The sequence below is a fragment of the Onthophagus taurus genome, chromosome 6 (genome assembly GCF_036711975.1).
Source record: "Onthophagus taurus isolate NC chromosome 6, IU_Otau_3.0, whole genome shotgun sequence".
NCBI lineage: Eukaryota > Metazoa > Arthropoda > Insecta > Coleoptera > Scarabaeidae > Onthophagus > Onthophagus taurus.
In genome coordinates this window covers 22533089-22553319 of record NC_091971.1, presented here as the reverse complement: position 1 = coordinate 22553319, position 20231 = coordinate 22533089, and the positions used below count along the sequence as shown (strand labels likewise).

Below are 20231 nucleotides of genomic sequence, written 5' to 3'. Positions count from 1 at the left end.
CAGTGGCAAAAAAACTCGTCAAAGCACAGGATCATAGGGCGCAGTCCATATACAGCCCTTTTTGGAACGGAACCAATGATAGGACTAAATTCAACTAACATTCCACAGGCAATTCTTGAAAAAGTTTTTAGTGAAGAAGATTTGGAAAAGTTAAGAAATTACGAATATAAGGGAAAAGTTGGAGAAAATCAAGATGAAAACCAATTCTCTAATGTTCAACAAGAGTTGTGTTTTATTTGTTCGGGATATTTGAATGAAACACCTTTTGTTTCATGCTCTTCATGTTCCATGAAGATTCATAAAACTTGTTTCCAAAACGCTCAATCTCCGATGAAAATGATATGGAGTATCAATGCGATATTTGTAATAGACAAGAAAATATATCTTCACAACGTCAAAAAGCACACGAAGGTCAAAAACGAGCGGCAGAAAAAATGATTGAAAATACCGGGAAGAACCTAAAATCGGTCACAGTTGGAAATTTTGTTCTATTAAATGTGCCGAAAATCGACCGTGGCCCTTTAGACGCACCAAATTTAATTGGAAAAATTCTTAAAATTAATAATGATGTTTATCAGATAGGAACAAAGAGTGGAATTATCAAAACATGGTTTTCTAGAAGTGACTTCCAAATTTCTGGCGCACAATTTGTTGAAGATATCCCCGAAGAATATATATCTGTTCGTCAAGCTGTAGCAAATGAGTCAATGTTTGGAGGTCAAGGCTATAATACCTGTAAGTGTACAGTGTCAAAAACCCAATGCCAAACAAAAAAGTGCGTGTGCAGGAAAGCAAAGCAAATGTGTTCATCAAAATGCCATAAGAGTTTACCATGTGGAAATAAGTGAAAATAAAATTAGTGTTAATTAATAAAACACAAGTTTAAAAAAGTTTTTGTTAATTTAATTTTCTTTATATTATTATTGTATTATATGTTCTATTTTAACATTGATCTGAATGATCTGTTTAGTTAATATGTGATAAATGTTTATCAATAAAAACTTGTTCATCAAAAATTATCGTTTTTCAACTTTCTTGCATAAAATAACCTATAATTAGTTCAAATACTTCAAGAATAGTTTAAGGTCAGGTAATTTTCTCGGTATAATTTTAGTGAACTTATATTAGCCTAGGTTTATTGCAATAAGACTAGAAACCACCAGGCTTTTTGATTAAACTGGTGCTCACTTTCTAATTAGCCTAACTGTATGTGCGCTTATTATAATAAGCCTAAGAAATTTTAGGCCGATTAAAAAATGTGAGATAATTTTCCAATTTGCGCTTATTGTAATAAGCCGGAGTTTGTAATTTGCCTACGACATATACATATCTTGAAAGTTTTCAATTAATTCAGCAAGATCCCATTCCATTAGTTAATTTGAAACTGTTATCGAACTCTGCATTAGGTTTACCTCCATTTTGTTTAAAAATCTTCTATCTATTTAAAAAAAAGTAATGCACATTTTATGCACGTATTGCATGTTTGTAATTTTAAATCTGTATAATATCAGTACTTGCATAAATAAAAGAGTATTAATTAACTATTGAACTTACCTTTGCTAACTATTTGCACGCCTATTTCGTGTACAAGTACGCACAAGTTAAAACTAAGCAAGGAGCTACCAACGAACTGAAGAGAATCGGCCGTTACACATCATGTGATATCATGACGGCTACAATCGACAAAAAACCTGGACTTTATTAAATACATACTTCTTCTTACACAACACAAATTCCTTTTCAACTAAAGAATATTTTTCTAGAAATCATTTAACCATTTAATTTAAGTAGTAGTTGGATGGTATTGACAAAGTGCACATAAATTTGGAAACAATGTTAATTCTCCTTCCGAATAACTGAAATATATTTAAAATAAAAGATTATAAATTTTATATAATTTATATTTAATATTTGGAATTAAGAAAATTGCAGACTTAAAATGAAATGTATGTAGGCTTTAATCCCCTTTTACTATTTATTTCATTTAAATGAATTTGTGTTGTAACTACGATTATTTACGTTAAAATCAAGAAAAATTAAATAACAGTATCAATTCGTTACTATAACCGCTAATATTTTTCTGACAATAAGTGTACGCAGGTAATTAGTAAATTTTGAAATCGGGCATTTCCACCTTCGCATTCATTGAAGATCATACTTTTGATCGAGATGTTGATGACTAAAATTGGTCAATTAATTAAGGAGATAATTGATGTGTTTGATTAATTCGTTTTTTTGTGTTTTAATCAAAATCCCTAAATATTTAGAATCAGGCATTTCGACTACCGCATTCAGCCAGAGATATAAAACATTAAAATCCGTGAAACCGTTCTCTAATTATAGTCGATTTAGTTTAAATAATTTTTTTTATATTGGGGGCTAGACTTCTAGTCGTCAGATTCGCATTGTCATTGCAATAGCCGTACACTCAGAAAAATAATTCCTTCAAGGTTAACGCGAGAGAATTGAAATCGGGCATTTTTTGATTTCGATAGAAGAAACTACGGCGAATCGAATGACGTATAGATCTTGATCATCGGCTACATCGTTTACGAGTTATCACCACTTAAAAAAGGTCATTTTTGTGTTATTTTCGTGTACCTTCGCATTATTTTGGCGTTTTAGCGGAATTCGAGAGAGATTTCGAATCGGGCATTTCCACTTTCGTATTGGCCAAGGATTGAGCTTTCGAATGAGACATTGTTTATCGAAATCGGTTGACTGGTTCTCTTGTTATAATCAAAATACTATACATGTAAAATCCTATCTAATTGGGGACTAGAAAAATTGTATTTCGGCTGTAAGTAAACCGTAGAATTTGAAACTTTGTACGAATTTACTACTGGTTAAGACCTTACTTTCAAGCATACCTTAAACTTCCCTAGCACCCTCTAAGGGGATGAAATTCACCACCCCCATGATTTTTTTATGAAAACTTTTTAACGCTATGGAATATTAATATAAAAAAATATGGGTTGTAGAGTTCATTCTTTAGTGGTACTTTCTTCTCTCTTTAGTATTCTCCTAAAAGGTAATAGTTTCCGTAGATACAAAGTCATTGATAAAGAGACATTTATCCTCAAACCGCCGAGGGCTCTTACGGGCGAGGAGCTAGGTTTGATATGTATGTAGGAAAGCGGAGGATATGCTAACGCATACAGCTCCTAGGCCCCAACGGGCCCTTTATACATCCTCCTACGCTCTCTCCGGCTACATCAACCAGCCTAAGGAATTTCCGAAGGTTAGGATACAGCTCAGAGGTGTGTTCCTGATGCCATCTGTGGTTGGCCATGCCTCTCCGAAGTCTCTCATTCTGAGGTCTTGCAGAGTGGGGCATTCACACAAGATGTGTCGGACCGTCTCCTCGCTCTCTTTACAGAGGCGACAGAGAGGACTAACAGCAAGCTTAAGGTTATAAAGATGCTTGTTTATTTTACAGTGACCTGTGACGAGTCCCGTTACAGTTCGTAGAGCGTTTCTACCAAGCCTTACGAAAGACAAGGCTGCCTCTGCTGAAGGATAATGTAATACTTCCTTAGACAGATGGCAGTCCTTAACCCTATCCCACCAGTTCATAAACTTTTTGTGGGTAAAATCTTTAATTATCTCAATCTGAGTTGATAAGGACGGAGCAATTATCGGTTCAGGCGAACATGGCGCTCGCTTGGCAGCCCTTTTGGCAAGCCTATCAGCGTGCTTGTTACCTGAACAAGTCGAGTGCCCTTTTATCCATTGAAGTATAACACAGTTATGCACTGCGGCCTTCTCCAATGTCAGATGATAACCCATAACAAGTCCTGAGGTAATTGTTATTCTACTCAGGGCCAAAATAGCTTGTCTAGTGTCAGTATAAATTGTAAAAGTCTTACCTACCAAGTTGGACCTGACAATAACGTCAGCGGCAAGTTATATGCCGATTAACTCCACCTGTACGACGGTGGTACTTTTACCTAGAGGTTCAGATACGTGGAGTCGGAGATCGTATGAGAAGACTCTGGCTCCAGCTCCTTCCCGTCTCTTTGAACCATCAGAGTAGATTTTAAGGCTGTTTTTTACCTCTACTTCTGTGGTGAGATATTTCTTCGTAAAAATGTGTTGTAGGGGTGTAATGTCCGTTACACAATCCAGAATTGGTGAGTATTCCACCATTTCATTCCAGAGATTGGCATTTTTACTATTTCTCTCACCCATTAGAATTCCTGCTGCTCGCAGTCGAATCATGGTCACCAATGCCACCTCTTGGATGAACAAATGAAGTGGCGTTTGGTTTAACATGTTTTCCATGGCTGTAGTGGGAGTAGTTCGCAGCGCACCTGTAACATACAAACACGCAAGTCTCTGTACTTTAATAAGTGCAGCAGTAGATGTAGACTGTAGAGTCTTTGATCACCATACTACTGCACCATATGTAAGCATAGGTCGGATTACAGCCGTGTAAATCCAGAGGGCATTTTTGGGTGACAAACCCCATGTCTTACCTATAGCCCTCCGGCATTGACCGAATGCAACGTACGCTTTTTTAACTCTATTATCTAGGTGGGCTCTCCATGTCATTTTATTGTCAAGCGTGATGCTTGATATTTAACTTCTTTTGACAATACCAATGGAGTATTAGCAAGGGATGGCATTCTGTGTGAAAAGAATCAACTCTGTCTTCTTAGGATTCACAGAGAGTCTTTGTTCGTCACACCAAATCTCTATCAATTTAAGAGCTACTTGCATCCTATCAAACAGCACGTTTATATACTTGCCTTTGACGAAAATGGTTAAATCATCTGCGTAATCAACTGTGGTAAAGTTGGCTTCAGCGAGGCGGTTCAAGAGGCTATCCAGGGTGCGGTTCCACAAAAGTGGGGATAGTACACCCCCTTCTGGACAGCCTCGAGTAACTCCTCCTTGAAGACTGACATCGCCAGCCCTAAGCTTAACTATCCAATGTTTAAGAATGTTCTCAATCCAACCACAAAGAATCGGTGGAACATTATGCTCTAACAAGAGCTTCGTTAATACCAGAGAAAGTTGTTTTATCAAAAGCTCCCTCCATATCTATGAAAACAGTAGACGTGTTGATTAGGATTTACTGGTTTAGTTGGAAGACAGAAATCTCTAATGTAGCGATCACACAGTCTTTCCAGAGTTTTCAACAGAAAGGAGGAGTGACTGATTGGTCTAAACGATTTCGGTGTGAAATAATCAAGCTTACCCGGTTTTGGTATGAAGTTCACTGTGACCTCACGCCATCGACTGGGTATATAGCGCAGCGCCAGGCATGCCTGGAAGATTTCCACCAGGTGAGGTACTAAATCCTCCAAACCCCATTGTAAAAGTGCAGGTATAATACCGTCTGGTCCTGGTGTTTTGAACGGCGAGAAACTGTTGATGGCCCACCGTATTTTATCCTGCCAATTTAACCGAGAAACTTCGCTGCAGGAGGAAACTTCCTCACAAAATTTCCTCCACGTTTCTCGTTTCCTATGACGAACGCTTTTTTTGAACTCCGCTAATTTTCCTTTATAAAGTTTCCAGTCGGAGTCTAATTTTGAGTTTTTAAGTTTGATATATCTCAAAAGAAAATCGTTTGCAACATTCTAGCGACTCGCCCGCAGGCGACCTCAACGATTTGAGTTAAAATCGTTCGTTATATTAGAGATTTCGTATTGGTATATCAAATGTAGCGCCTCGCCCGCGAGCGACGTCGTCGATTTGAGGCAAAATCGTTTCTTATATACAGGCTGTATCTAAATTGATGCAAAAGATTTTAAGGGGTGATTTTTCAACGAAAATTAATGGGGGTCTTTCATATAACTTCTTGGTCAAAACCCCTTCTCCTCCAAGTTATACCCCTTTAAAGTTAAGGGTAAAAATCTGCAACTTTCTTATCTGTTGACATTTTACAATAAACAAATTGTTAGTTTGATCACAAAAGATAAAATAATGCTGAGTTCAATTTGACATAACTTCATTTCTTCGACTTATAATAACCTTCAGAGATTGACATCAATTTAGATACACCCTGTTTATCTTGGTGAAGATACGAAGTCTCTTTTAAAAAGACGTTTACCCTCACTCAAGCGATTACAAAACCATGACTACAAAAAAAGACTATCATCTTTATAGAAGACCGACTGCTTGCAAAAAACAAGTTACCGTTGGAAGAATCTAGTATTCTTGCTAATGAAGAACTATAAATCATTAAAAACATGAAAAGCACAAATATATGGCTTTTCAGTAAAATTGCTAAAAGAAATAGAAGAACAAATTCGTAAACAACTGGTAGTAGTATTAAACAAATGTTTGACAGAAGGTGTTTTCGCACTGGAACTCAAACGAGCGAAAGTAATATCAATTAAGAAACCAGGGGACCCAAACGATTGTGGCAAATATAGACCTATATCAATATTACCGGCGATGTCGAAAGTATTTGAAATGGCCATAAAGAGAAGGATAATGGAATATTTAGAAGAAGAAGATCTTATAACCAAATATCAGCATGGGTACATACAAGGCAGATCAACCATAACAGCGTTACTAAATGTTATCCAAAAAATAGCAGATGGTTTTGACCAACAGAAATACACGCAAATAGCCTTTTGTGATCTCAGCAAGGCTTTTGATATGGTACACCACAGAATTTTAAGAGAGAAATTACATAAATATGGCTTTAAACCTACTGCATATAATTTATTAACCTCCTACCTGGGTCAGAGAGAACAACAAGTATATTGGAAAGGTATACACTCGGAATGGAAATCTGTGGGGACAGGAGTACCTCAGGGTTCTGTGCTTGGGCCTATACTTTTTCTGATGTATATAAATGATCTGCCAGAAAAAGTGAAGGCGCTTTCAATTTGTCTCTATGCAGATGACACGTCTGTTATCAACCAAGGAAATGATTTTCAACAACTTAAAAATAAAACGCAAACATCATTAGCCGATGCAAAAAAAATGGTTTGACATGAACAAAATGAAACTAAATGCAGATAAAACCAAAATACTAACTTTTTCTACAAAAAGAGACAAAGACACTGAAATTCAAAAGATAAATTTTCTAGGCATTATGCTGTCCGAAACTTTAACGCGGTCGGACCCTGTAACAAACTGAAAAAGAAAATTATCAAATTCAATATACTGCATAAAGGTTATATCTAAAAATTTACCTACAAATGAAACAAAAAGCGTCTACTTCGCTTACTTTCACAGCATGGCAACGTATGGCATATCTATCTGGGGGGGTCAAATGATATGTACGACATATTTAAAATGCAAAAGAAAGTGATACGGAGCTTGACTATATTGGAAGCTGCCGAACATTTTTTAAAACCTTAAAAGTACTAACTATCCCAGCTTGTTTCATACTTACCTGCCTGGTTAATGTTCATACGAGAAAGACACATTGCCAAAGAACGAAGATCTACATATCTATACACGAGTAATGGAAGTAGTCTGTTAATACCATATCACAGAATCAAAAAATCCCAGAATACTTTCAACTATACATCGGTCAAATTGTACAATGCATTGCCATCAAAAATAAAAAAGTTGAATAACAAAAGGTTCAAATAGAAAGTTAAACGAATATTATTGGAAAAAGAGTGAGGAATTCAATTGAGGAATACCTTGCGGACAAAAACTTTCCAAATATATGTAGAAAAGATTCGGGTATACTCGAAACCCTTCGAATGTACTCGGTCAAGGGCTCGGGTCGATCGATCGACCGAAGCAGATGTGAGATGAGGGAAGATGTGGAGAGGCAGAAGTTAGAAGACGAGTTAACAGTAAAGACGTATTGTGTTGAAATTAGTTAATCAAATGAGTTTAAATGTTAATAGAAATAAATAATAAATTAATTAAGAACTAGTGGGGTTTTGGTGAATTATTCAAGCGAAACCCTACATTATTGGGGGCTCGACCGCGATTGTTCATCGCCATTACGGACAACACAACGTGTGAAAAAAACCAGTAAGACGAAGGAAAACTAAAAGAAGCCGCTAAGACGAATGTGAAAACAAAAGCCGCTAAGACGAGAAGAGAATAAAGACGAGAAGACGTGAAGACGAGAAAAAGACGAAAGACGAGAAGACGTGAAGACGAGAAAAAGACGGAAGACGAGAAGACGTGAAGAAAACGGTAGTGTGACGACATTTAGGCAGTTGGACCAGCGAACGACGGCTGAACGGCATTTACGACGCTACGAAGAAAACCACGAGGAACGGCGCGACGCAACAGCTAGACGGCGACGCGAGACGTTGGATATAAAGATAAGTCAAGTCGCTTGTTTTTTTTTGTTACTTCAATTCTTTCGACGTTTGCTATCGATTATTTATAAACATGACGAGCTTAGGAACCATACCGTCTATCGAACGAAATATTTCAAAGGCTTCTACAAAATCAATAAAAGCCTGTTATAGATTTATTTTTGAAAACGACGGAGATAGAGGTAATAGGAAGAAGTTAAGAGAATTTAAGGGGTTTAAATTTGAAAACGTTGAAAAGATGAAAGAAAAGATAGAGTTTGGAAAGAAAAATCTTACTTTGGGCGAATTAAACGCGGTATGCCAGGTGTTTGAATTTAATAACGACGCGAATGATAAAGATGAACTAGTAAATCTCCTGTGCACTGGGCTTTCGAACTTAGATCTTTTAAAAGATCAATGTAATCATCATGAAGCAGATGAAAATGACGAAGAAGACGATGAACCTGTAACGTTGCCACAACACGATGCATGTGTTAATGCAGTTATTAATAACGAAAGTAGAAATTCAACAGACGACGAAAGTAAATCGAGTGGTTGCTCACATAATCAGCATCCAAAGATGAATCCAAAATTTGTGTTGACTTTTAAAGACGTTGAAGACACGGTTAGTACATTTGATGGAGGTGATGGTTGTTCGATTGAGAAGTGGATAGAAGAATTTGAAGATACTGCTATGTTGATGGGATGGAGCGACGTTGAGATGCTAATCTATGGGAATAGATTGTTGAAAGGAGATGCACGTTTGTATATGAAGGCTGAAAGAAAGGTTGCAACATGGAATGCGTTTTAAAGCAAACTAAAAGACGAGTTCAAACGAAGTCTGAGTGGTGCCGCACTTCATAAAATGCTTACCGCCAGAATAAAACGAAAAGACGAAACAGTCACTCAATATTTATTGAAAATGCGAGAGATCGCTGCTTCAGGATTCTTAGAAGAAGACGCTTTAATCGAATATGTCATAGAAGGAATAGTTGATGACGAAGTGAACAAATCTATTTTATACGGAGCAAGATCTTTAAAAGAATTCAAAGAAAAGTTAAAGTTGTATGAAAAAATTAAAATCAAACAACAAAAGGAAAGACGAGAAAATAAAGATAAACCGTTTAAAGCTAGCGGGAATGCGAAAATGAGACAAAACAATCAAGAGGATGTGAGATGTTTTAATTGTGGAAGAAAGGGACATCTATCTAAGAATTGTAATGACAAAGAAAAAGGCAGTAAATGCTTCAAATGTAACAAATATGGACACATTGCTTATCAATGCAATGCTGAAAATAAACAAAATGAAGACGATCAAGGACGGGCAAAACGAAGTTATGTAGTTCAAGAGACAAAAGCAGAAATGCCTGGATATAAACGACTAATTTTGAATGACCATGAGATTCAAGGTTTCGTAGATACCGGAAGTGATTTAAATATTTTGAAAGCAAGCGAATATATTCGAATGGGTTCACCTCAGTTGGACTTAAATCCAGTACAAATTAAGGGTATAGGAGCTAATACTATTAAAACTATTGGAAAATTTAAAGGAAGAATGTATGTTGATGATTGCGATTTTATTACTGAAGTACATGTAGTTAGTGATGATTCCATACCTATGGATTTAATTATTGGCAAGCCTATCTTGAACAGTGTTACGTTGACAGTCAGTCACAATAGTGTTGAAGTAAAGAGTCTCGAAGTGAATCAAGAATTGGAAATTGACGATTTTGAAGTAAACAACATATTATTGATGAACAGTGGATGTGATTTAGACATTGGTACACCTAGCTGCAAATTGAAGATTGAAAGTATGATTCAGGACTATAATCCTGAAAGAGGATTTAATCCAGTAACTAATAGTATACAAACTAAAATAATTTTGAAAGACGATATCCCTGTATATCAACATCCAAGAAGACTTTCTCATTCCGAAAAAAGTGAAGTTGATAAACAGATTGACGAATGGTTAAAAGAAGGAATAATTAGGCCTAGTAGTTCCAATTATGCTAGTCCAATCGTGCTAGTAAAGAAAAAGGATGGTTCCACTAGAATATGCATTGACTACTGAAGACTAAACAAGAAAATAATTAAGGATCGCTATCCTCTTCCATTGGTAGAAGATCAAATTGATCAACTAGCAGGTGCAAAAATATTTACTACCTTGGACCTTAGGAATGGATTTTTCCATGTACCTGTAGCAGAGGACAGTATCAAATATACATCTTTCGTGACGCCCAGGGGACAGTTTGAATTTTTGAAGACGCCATTTGGATTGTCTATTTCTCCAACAGTTTTCCAACGTTATTTGAACAACATACTTAGAGAGTTGATACAAGACGGAACGCTACTACTGTATATGGATGATATCATTATACCGGCTGTAACTATAGATGGTGCTATTGTAAAACTTAAAAAGGTTTTGAGAACAGCTGAAGAGTTTGGTTTGGAATTTAAATGGGAAAAATGTCAATTTATGAAGTCTAAGGTGGAGTATTTAGGACACGAAATTGAGAATGGTATGATAACACCTACAAAATACAAAATTAAAGCTGTAATGAAGTTTCCAGAACCAAATACAGTGAAAAGGGTTCAAAGCTTTTTGGGTCTGACGGGTTACTTCAGAAAGTATATCCAAAATTATGCGTTGATAGCAAAACCTTTATCGGATCTCTTAAAGGGTAACAAGCAGTTTCATTTTGGAATTGCAGAGCGTACGTCTTTTGGAAGACTCAAACGACTTTTGTGTGAAGAACCTGTACTAAGAATTTTTAATTATAATGATGAAACAGAGTTACACGCTGATGCAAGTCAAGACGGATTTGGGGCGATATTATTACAGAGAAGTGGTGAAAATGGTGAACTGCACCCTGTTTATTATTGGAGCAGAAAAACAAATGATGCACAAAGAAAATACCACAGCTACGAATTGGAAGTTTTGGCCATTGTGGAGGCTTTGAAGAAATTTCGTGTATACTTACTTGGAATACCGTTTAAAGTAATTACAGACTGTGCGGCGTTTACGGCCACTATGAACAAAAAAGATTTGTGTACTAGAGTAGCTCGATGGGCTTTATTGTTGGAAGAGTTTAATTATGTGATACAACACCGACCAGGTTCACGAATGAAGCACTGTGACGCATTAAGCAGAAATCCAATAACCATGATAATTCAAAACAGTACACTAGAAAAATTACAGATGGCACAACGAGAAGATGATCAAATCAAAGCAATAACAAAAATACTCGAAAGTCAACCCTATGATAACTACAACCTAAGTAGAGGCATACTGCATAAAAATAAAAATGGGTTACAACTTATCGTAGTTCCTACTAATATGCAATATCAAATTATTAAGAATGCACACGAGAATGGTCATTTCGCTATAAAGAAGACAAAAGATTTGATTGAACGAGAATACTATATACCGCAACTGGAGGACAAAATTCGAAGAGTTATAAGCAATTGTGTACCTTGTATTCTTTCCGACCGGAAGTTGGGTAAGCAAGAAGGTTATCTGCATCCTATTGAAAAAGGCGATGCTCCTCTGCAGACATATCATGTGGATCATTTGGGTCCGATGATGAAGACGGGAAAGGGATATAAATACCTGTTTGTTGTCATTGATTCCTTTACAAAGTTTGTGTGGATATACCCAACCAAAACAACATCGACAAAAGAAGTCATCGATAAACTCGAATTGCAAAGAAGTGTGTTTGGAAATCCTGAGACTATTATTTCAGATAGAGGAACAGCGTTTACATCTAACGATTTTGAGCAATATTGCCTTGATGAAGACATAAAACATATTAAAATAGCGACTGGCGTTCCCAGAGGCAACGGTCAAGTTGAAAGAGTGAATAGAATAATAATACCAGTCTTAAGCAAGTTGTCCATTGAACGTCCCGAATGTTGGTATCGAAACGTTAGAAAATTGCAAGAAGCGTTAAATAGTACATATCAGAGGGCTATTGGTAGAACACCATTTGAGATGCTTTTGGGTGTTGAAATGAAAAGAAAGGAAGAGATGAAATTGAAAGAAATTTTAGAAAGAGAATATGCGGATACTTTTATGGAAGAACGCGAAGAGATTAGAAAAATTGCAAAAGAACAAATGAAAAAAGTACAAACAGAAAATATAAAAACATACAATAAGAAAAGGAAGATGGCTGTTGTATACAGAACGGGAGATTTGGTGGCAATTCGAAGAACTCAATTTCAAAATGAATCAAAGTTACTACCAAAGTTTCTTGGTCCTTATCAAGTAACAACAATATATGGACCTGACCGATATAAAGTAAACCGAATAGGCGATCACCCTGGACCAAGGCAAACCATCACTAGTGCTGATAACATGAAGCCCTGGGTACAAGAAGATGATGAATACGAAGAGTCATTCGAGGCGAATTTCCAGCAGGATGGTCGAGATGTAGAAAAGATTCGGGTATACTCGAAACCCTTCGAATGTACTCGGTCAAGGGCTCGGGTCGATCGATCGACCGAAGCAGATGTGAGATGAGGGAAGATGTGGAGAGGCAGAAGTTAGAAGACGAGTTAACAGTAAAGACGTATTGTGTTGAAATTAGTTAATCAAATGAGTTTAAATGTTAATAGAAATAAATAATAAATTAATTAAGAACTAGTGGGGTTTTGGTGAATTATTCAAGCGAAACCCTACATATATAAAAAAAAAAAATTAATAATTGTTTGCAATATTGTAATATTTTGAGTCTTACGAACTGTATATTATTGACGAGAATAATCATACTTATTCAATAAAATTATTATTATTATTATACATTATTGATAATTGGGGGCTAGAAAATTGGGGGTAACTTCGCATAGGTGAAATACAGAGCAAAATGTAAATTTTTGCTTGAAAACAAAAGAGTTGCGACCCTATGTTTTCATAAAAAAACTTGTTTATTTTGGTAAGTGGGTCGTTCTCAAAAGGGCAAAAAAAGTGTCCCTCTAATATCATATCTTATAAACGTAACAAATTACATTCATTCGAGCAAAAAGCAATGTAGCGAGACTCATTAGTATCTCTTTATTAAGTTACATCAAAGTAACAAATATTTTATGTACGCAAAACTTAAAAATTTATAAAAGTTGGTTTGCACTTCATTAAACAATCAGGTGTCCCTCTGGTAAAATTACAACTAAAACTACTTCTATAAATCGGAAATAAAATAGTATTATATTATTTTATTACAGTTTTTTTTTATTTGAGATAATTAACAAATCGATTTTAAATTAATCTCGGAAATATTGAGTCCCTCGTTTTAATCTCAACTCCGTTACCACATCTTCTAATATAAATATTCGTGTCGTGATGGTTACCCGGCTCATTGTGAACACTGCAGAGGGAAGTTGATATTAGTACGACACTATAACTGTCAAAAAATATTAAATTGACACGCTGAATATATTCAAGATTTTGATTGATTTCTACAAATATTTTTCTGACCATTCGGATTCTCAACTCCGTTACCTGTCATAAAAAGTAAAGTTTAAGTGATTTCTTACTGTAATTACATTAAGTATATTAGTAAAAAGTATACGAACACGGTATGCAACTATCAACATAAAATCAAATTCAGTTTAATTTTAAATATTTTTGAAAGCGCGTTTTCTCATCTCCGTTACTAATGTTAGGCAGGAACATTTACAGTCACATTTAACAGTTATAATGCATTATGTAACTGTAAATATTTTATTTTCAATGTATCCAATATTTAGTTAAGCTAAAAAAAAAAATAGAACAGCGCTCAAATGCTATAATTTCCAAATTTATATGCATCATGTTTCTTTTGCTTTAGACGAGATCTAATTTTGAGCGTAATTTCGATTTTACCTTTTATTATTCTTTTGTGCTAGATGGTAAAAATTATAGGTAAGGCCTTAAGTGAAACAGCGGTTACAACATCAAAGAAAAAGAAATTATGCAATCAAAAGAAGAGAGATGCTATGAGAAGACTAAGAGCGCAACGAAAAGAAGATCCTGAGGCTTGTGAAATTGCTAAATTGAAGGAAAGAGAGCGGTATCATCACAGAGTTAGCTGCGGTAAAATAAAAAAGACATCACAGTTAACAGATCGAGATAAAAGACATAAAAGGAAAAAATGGAGGGAACATAGTAAAAAACATTACCAAGCAAAAAAAGCAGCTGCTTTAAAGAACCACAACTCTACACCATCAAGTTCTGTGCTTTTAAGGGCCAAAAATGTAAATAATAAACTCCAAAACAAGGTAAATGTACTCCAGAAAGAAATTGCACAAGCGAAAAAACTTATACAAAAGTATAAAAAACGTAAAACTCGGAAGCCTCGTAAATCGGACATAGTACTATAAGTAAACAGCGCCCATTGAATAATATTTCCTTCAGAAAAACAGTTCGTACATATTTAGAAAAAGACGAAAACAGCAGACTCTGTCCTGGGAAAAAGGACACGATAACATACAAGAAAAACAAACAACAAAAACGCTACTTGAACGATTCCCTACAGAATTTGCATAGAAAATTTAATAAAATATACTCAAAATTGCGCATCGGTTACTCCACATTTTGTCGAATGAGACCATTTTGGATTGTGCAGCCTACAGCACGCCAAAGAGATACTTGTTTATGTGTTACCCACACTAACATGAATCTTTTGGTGCATAAGCTAGGGATCTTAGACATTATCAAAGAAAACACCCCATCTCAAGTGGTCCAAAAAATGTGCTGTTCAACTGCTAATATATGCAAAAATGAAAAATGCCTCGAACGCAAATGCGTCAAGTGCAACAAAAATACAGTGACCGTTCTGCACTACAATAAAAAGGAATTAATGACATACATGAAATGGGTTAACAAATCGGTACAGGTAGTGGTCAAGGGGAAAATAAAGTTTTGTAAAAGAACAGTGAACGAAAAGCAAACAGTAGAGAAACACCAAGCAGTTGCAGAATTGATACAATCTATTCCGAGATATATGTGTAGGACTGCTAATGTTATTAAAAAAGAATAAAAACAAAACAAAACCAGGTAATGTCTTTTGTAACTATGAACTTGTTTTATGCATTTCAACAGTTATGGTCTCTGATATTACTTATATGTATATCGATTCACAAACGTGTTTTCTGTTAAGCGCGCACGTCTTCTTCTCTTAGCTGCGACCGACTGACTCACAGGCCTATCTCTCGTCCACTCCTTAACCGACGACAGCCGACACTTCCCGACTCCATTCCCACATCTCGTCCATCCTGACCGACATTCACCTCGAATGTATCTTCATCTGGACTGTCATTTTCTCCAAATGCGTCTTCATCCGGATTGATACTGACCCAAGGTTTCATGTTGTCTACACTCGTAGTAGTCTTCCGTGGTCCTGCATGATCTCCAATCCTGTCTACTTCATACCGGTCTGGACCTATCTTCTTAACGACACGATAAGGACCTAGGAACTTTGGCAGTAACTTTGACGTATTCTGGAATTGTGTCCTCTTGATGGCCACCCATTCTCCTTCTTCATAGTTCCTTGCTAGTTTTCGTTTCTTATTATAGGTTTTCATATTTTCATCTTGAACTTTTTTCATTTGCTCTTTCGCTTGTATTTGCATGTGTTCTCTCTCTTTCACAAATGAGTTTATGATTTCTTCTTCTACCATCTCTTTCAACTTTATTTGGTCTTTTCTTTTCATTTCTACTCCAAAAAGTAATTCAAATGGGGTTCGACCAATACTCCGGTGATATGTACTATTGAGGATCTCTTGCAACTTTCTAACATGTCGAAACCAATTTTCAGGTTGTTCGATGCATAATTTGGTTAACGTTGGTATGATTACTCTATTGACTCTCTCAACCTGTCCATTTCCTCGTGGTACGCCAGTTGTGATTTTCACATGTTTTATTTTCTCGTCAACACAATAGTCTTTGAAATCCCTTGAGGTAAACGCAGCTCCTCTGTCCGAAATAATCATCCTGGGACTTCCAAAAATTTCTTTCTGCTTTTCTAGTTTTTCAAGAACTTCTTTTGTTGCTGTCGTTTTTGTTGGGTGTATCCAAACGAATTTTGTAAAAGAATCAATGACTACAAATAAATATTGATATCCTTTTCCTGTCTTTGTCATAGGACCTAAATGGTCTATATGATAGGTCTGCAATGGAGCATCGCCCTTTTCTATTGAATTCAAGTATCCTTCTTGTTTACCCATCTTCCTCTCGGTAAGTATACATGGTACACAGTTCATAATTAACTTTCGAATCTTCTCCTCTAGGTTGTCGATATAATATTCTCGTTCGATAAAGTCTTTTGTTTTCTTCACTGCGAAATGACCATTGTCATGTGCACTTCGTATTACTTGGTGTTGCATTATCGTAGGGACAACTAGTAGTTCACATCCATTTTTGTTCTTATACAAGATGCCATTTTTTAGTTCATAATCCCCATAAGGTTGAGTTTCCAATATTTTCGTAACTGCCTTAAGATGTTCGTCCTGTAGTTGAGCCCTTTTCAATCGCTCTAGAAATTCTGTTTGTATTATCATTGTTATTGGGTTCCGACTCAGTGCGTCACAATGCTTCATTTGATTTCCTGGCCTATGTTGAATGGTATAGTTAAACTCTTCGAGCAATAAAGCCCATCTAGCGACTCTCGTGCACAGGTCTTTTTTGTTCATTGTAGCTGCAAATGCTGCACAATCAGTTAAGATTTTGAAGTGTATGCCCTGCAGATACACACGGAACCTCTTTAAAGCTTCTATGACAGCCAGCACCTCCAATTCATAGCTGTGATATTTCTTCTGGGAATCATTTGTCTTTCTACTCCAGTAGTAAACAGGATATAATCTTCCGTCTTCTTGACACTTTTGCAATAACACTGCCCCGAATCCGTCTTGGCTTGCGTCTACATGCAGTTCAGTTTCCTTGATATGATCAAAGATTTTCAATATTGGTTCTGTACTTAAAATCTCCTTTAGTTTTCTAAATGCAACTTCCTCTTCCGGTCCAAATGAAAATTTCTTTTTTCCTTTCAGAAGATCACTTAGTGGTTTCGCAATCAAAGCGTAGTCTTTGATGTACTTGCGGAAATAGCCTGCCAATCCCAGGAAACTCTGAACCTTTTTCATTGTAGCTGGTTTTGGAAAATTTACAACGGCTGCTACTTTCTGCTTGTTAGGCTTCACTCTTCCGTTTTCTATTTCGTGTCCTAGATATTCCACTTTAGTCTTTAAAAACTGACATTTCTGCCACTTGAAATCTAATCCAAACTTCTTTGCTGTTTCCAGAACTTCTTCTAGTCTTTTTATTGCTTATTCGACATCTTCCGCTGGTATTATAATGTCATCCATTGACATAATAACTATTCCCTTTCTCATTAACTCCCTGAAAACATTATTGACATATCGTTGAAATACTGCTGGCGAATTACATAACCCAAACGGCATGCGCAAGAATTCAAACTGTCCACTCGGAGTTACGAACGAGGTATATTTTATACTATCTTCTGCGACTGGTACGTGAAAAAATCCATTTTTCAGGTCCAAAGTCGTAAATATTCTTGATCCTGTTAGTTGGTCAATAACGTCTTCGATCACGGGAAGTGGATAGCGGTCTTTAATAATCTTTCGGTTTAGCTTTCTGAAATCAATGCAAATTGGAGTACTTCCGTCTTTTTTCTTGACTAAGACAATCGGACTAGCATAATCTGAAGTGCTTGGTCTTATTTTACCAGTGTTGAGCCATTCCTCGATCTGTTTTTCGACTTCGTATTTCTCTGAAATTGATAATCTTCTTGGAGGCTGGTACACCGGTATGTCATCTTGAAGGATAATCTTTACCTGTATGTCTGACGGTGGTGTAATGACTTCTTTCGGCTTATATTTTGCAATCATATTCGCTACATCTTCGTAATATGCTTGTGCTCCTACATCTAAAGAGTCTTGTACATCTATGAGAAATATGTCATTTTCCTCTGAGTGCTTTTGGGTTTCGACCGGTGTTCCTCGACTGCTCACTTCGATTTCGTCCGAGTTAATCATCAATGTAACATTTTCCAAAATAGGTTTTCCAACAATCAATTCCATGGGTATCGCGTCGTCAGATACTATATGTATAGCTGTTCTAAAATCGCATTCATCCACAACAATTCGACCATTGAATCTTCCCAAGGTTTTGACTGAGTTGTCTCCTATTCCTTTTAGTGTTATAGTATTTTCTTGGAATTTAGGCGCTCCTATTCTAATATAACTACTGGCCTTTAACAAATTTAAATCGCTTCCAGTGTCAATGAATGCTTGAATTACGTGGTCGTTTAATCTGATTTGTTTATATCCTGGTAATTGTTGTTTGGTTTCATGAATTACATACGACCTTTTTGTCTCTTCTTGTTTCTCACCTGTCCTCTTTGTTCCATTCTTGCAGTCTCTGGCATTATGTCCGAATCCATTACATGAGAAACATTTCATACCTCTTTCTCTATTGCGGCAGTTCTGGGAAACGTGCCCTATCTTTCCACAGTTAAAACACCGCTCTTCTCTTTTGTTATCCTGCTTCCTCTGTTTGCTGCTCTTATAATTTCCATCATCATTTCCCTTTGCCTGTTTACCTTTCATTTTCGCGTAAAGCTTCAATTTCTCTTTAAATTCTTTTAAGGAATGTGTTCCGTATAGGATCGCTTTATTGATTTCGTCATCTACGATGCCGTCAATTATGTATTCGATGAGAGCGTCCTCTTCGATATTTCCTTGTGCTGCTATTTCTCTCATTTTCAATAAGTACTGTTGTAGAGTCTCTTCTTTCTTCCTTTTTCTAGCCGATAACATTTTGTGTAACGCTGCTGTGTTAATTGTTTTCCTAAATTCTCTCTGAAGTTTAGTCTTAAAGGAGTTCTAATTTGAGATTCCTTTTTCCGACTTTATAAATAACAGAGCTTCGCCTTTTAATAGTCTTTTCGCATAAATTAGCATCTCCACGTCATTCCAACCCATCAATGTGGCGGTCTCTTCAAATTCCGTCATCCATTTGTCCACCGAACAAGTGTCACTTCCGTCAAAAACACTTACGGTGTCTTCCACGTCTTTGAACGTCAAAACGAACTTTGGTACAGTCTTCTTCTGGTTTGTTTTGCCGCTATTTCGACTGGTACGTGAAAAATCTGCCACGTCGTCATCACTTTCATGCTCTTCTTCGTCGTTATTTACTAAATCTTCGGCCTCTTCACTCTTGTCGTCTTTCTGTGTTAGCGGTACTCTTTCATCGTCGTCGTTTGTTGCGCCGCTTCCGCATTTCAAAAGTTTCAGATTTGTTAGCTTATTACAGAGCATCCCGATTAATTCTTCTTTATCGTTCGCGTCGTTATCGATTTTCAGAACCTGACAGATCGAATTTAGTTCACCCAGCGTGAGAGTGTTCTTTGCAAGATCGATTTTCTCTTTCATAGCGCCGTTTCGTAAATTTAATTTCGTAAAAATTAAATCTGCTAAATTCTCGTAATCTCTTGCGATTATTACGGTCACCATCGTTCCCAAATATCAATTTATGACACGCTTTTATCGCCTTCGTTGAGGCTTTTGTAATGTTCTGCTCGATCGGCAAAATGCTTCCCAAAGTATTCATTTTCGAAGCAGTTTTTATACAGAAACCTCTCGCAATTTAATATTCGTAAATAAACATGCAACTTAGTTTTCGTCCTTGTCGAGCCGCGCCGCCAGTGGTCTTGCAGGTGTTGTTTACGTCTTACTGACGTCAGATATCGCCCCCAAATTGTAGGACTGCTGGGGAAATAAATAAAAAAAAAAACACGCGCTCAGTAACTATAATTATAATGTTATTAAAAAAGAATAAAAACAAAACAAAACCAGGTAATGTCTTTTGTAACTATGAACTTGTTTTATGCATTTCAACAGTTATGGTCTCTGATATTACTTATATGTATATCGATTCACAAACGTGTTTTCTGTTAAGCGCGCACGTCTTCTTCTCTTAGCTGCGACCGACTGACTCACAGGCCT

At 36.4% G+C, this 20231-nt stretch overlaps 2 protein-coding genes across 2 annotated transcripts; both read left to right on the top strand.

Moving 5' to 3' along the window:
- The first annotated feature begins 341 nt into the window (after positions 1 to 341).
- LOC139430001 (uncharacterized) lies at positions 342 to 848 on the top strand. Its single transcript, XM_071196539.1, has one exon. The coding sequence runs from the start codon at positions 342 to 344 to the stop codon at positions 846 to 848; it is 507 nt and encodes a 168-aa protein (XP_071052640.1).
- Positions 849 to 9099: 8251 nt separating this feature from the next.
- Positions 9100 to 10305, top strand: LOC139430000 (uncharacterized). Its single transcript, XM_071196538.1, has one exon. It carries the CDS (start codon positions 9100 to 9102, stop codon positions 10303 to 10305), a length of 1206 nt encoding a protein of 401 aa, XP_071052639.1.
- Positions 10306 to 20231: the final 9926 nt, after the last annotated feature.

What these genes read in the sequence shown, in the direction of transcription:
- LOC139430000 (XM_071196538.1), top strand. Translation starts at nt 9,100, where the DNA reads ATGCTTACCGCCAGAATAAAACGAAAAGACGAAACAGTCACTCAATAT.
- LOC139430001 (XM_071196539.1), top strand. Translation starts at nt 342, where the DNA reads ATGGAGTATCAATGCGATATTTGTAATAGACAAGAAAATATATCTTCA.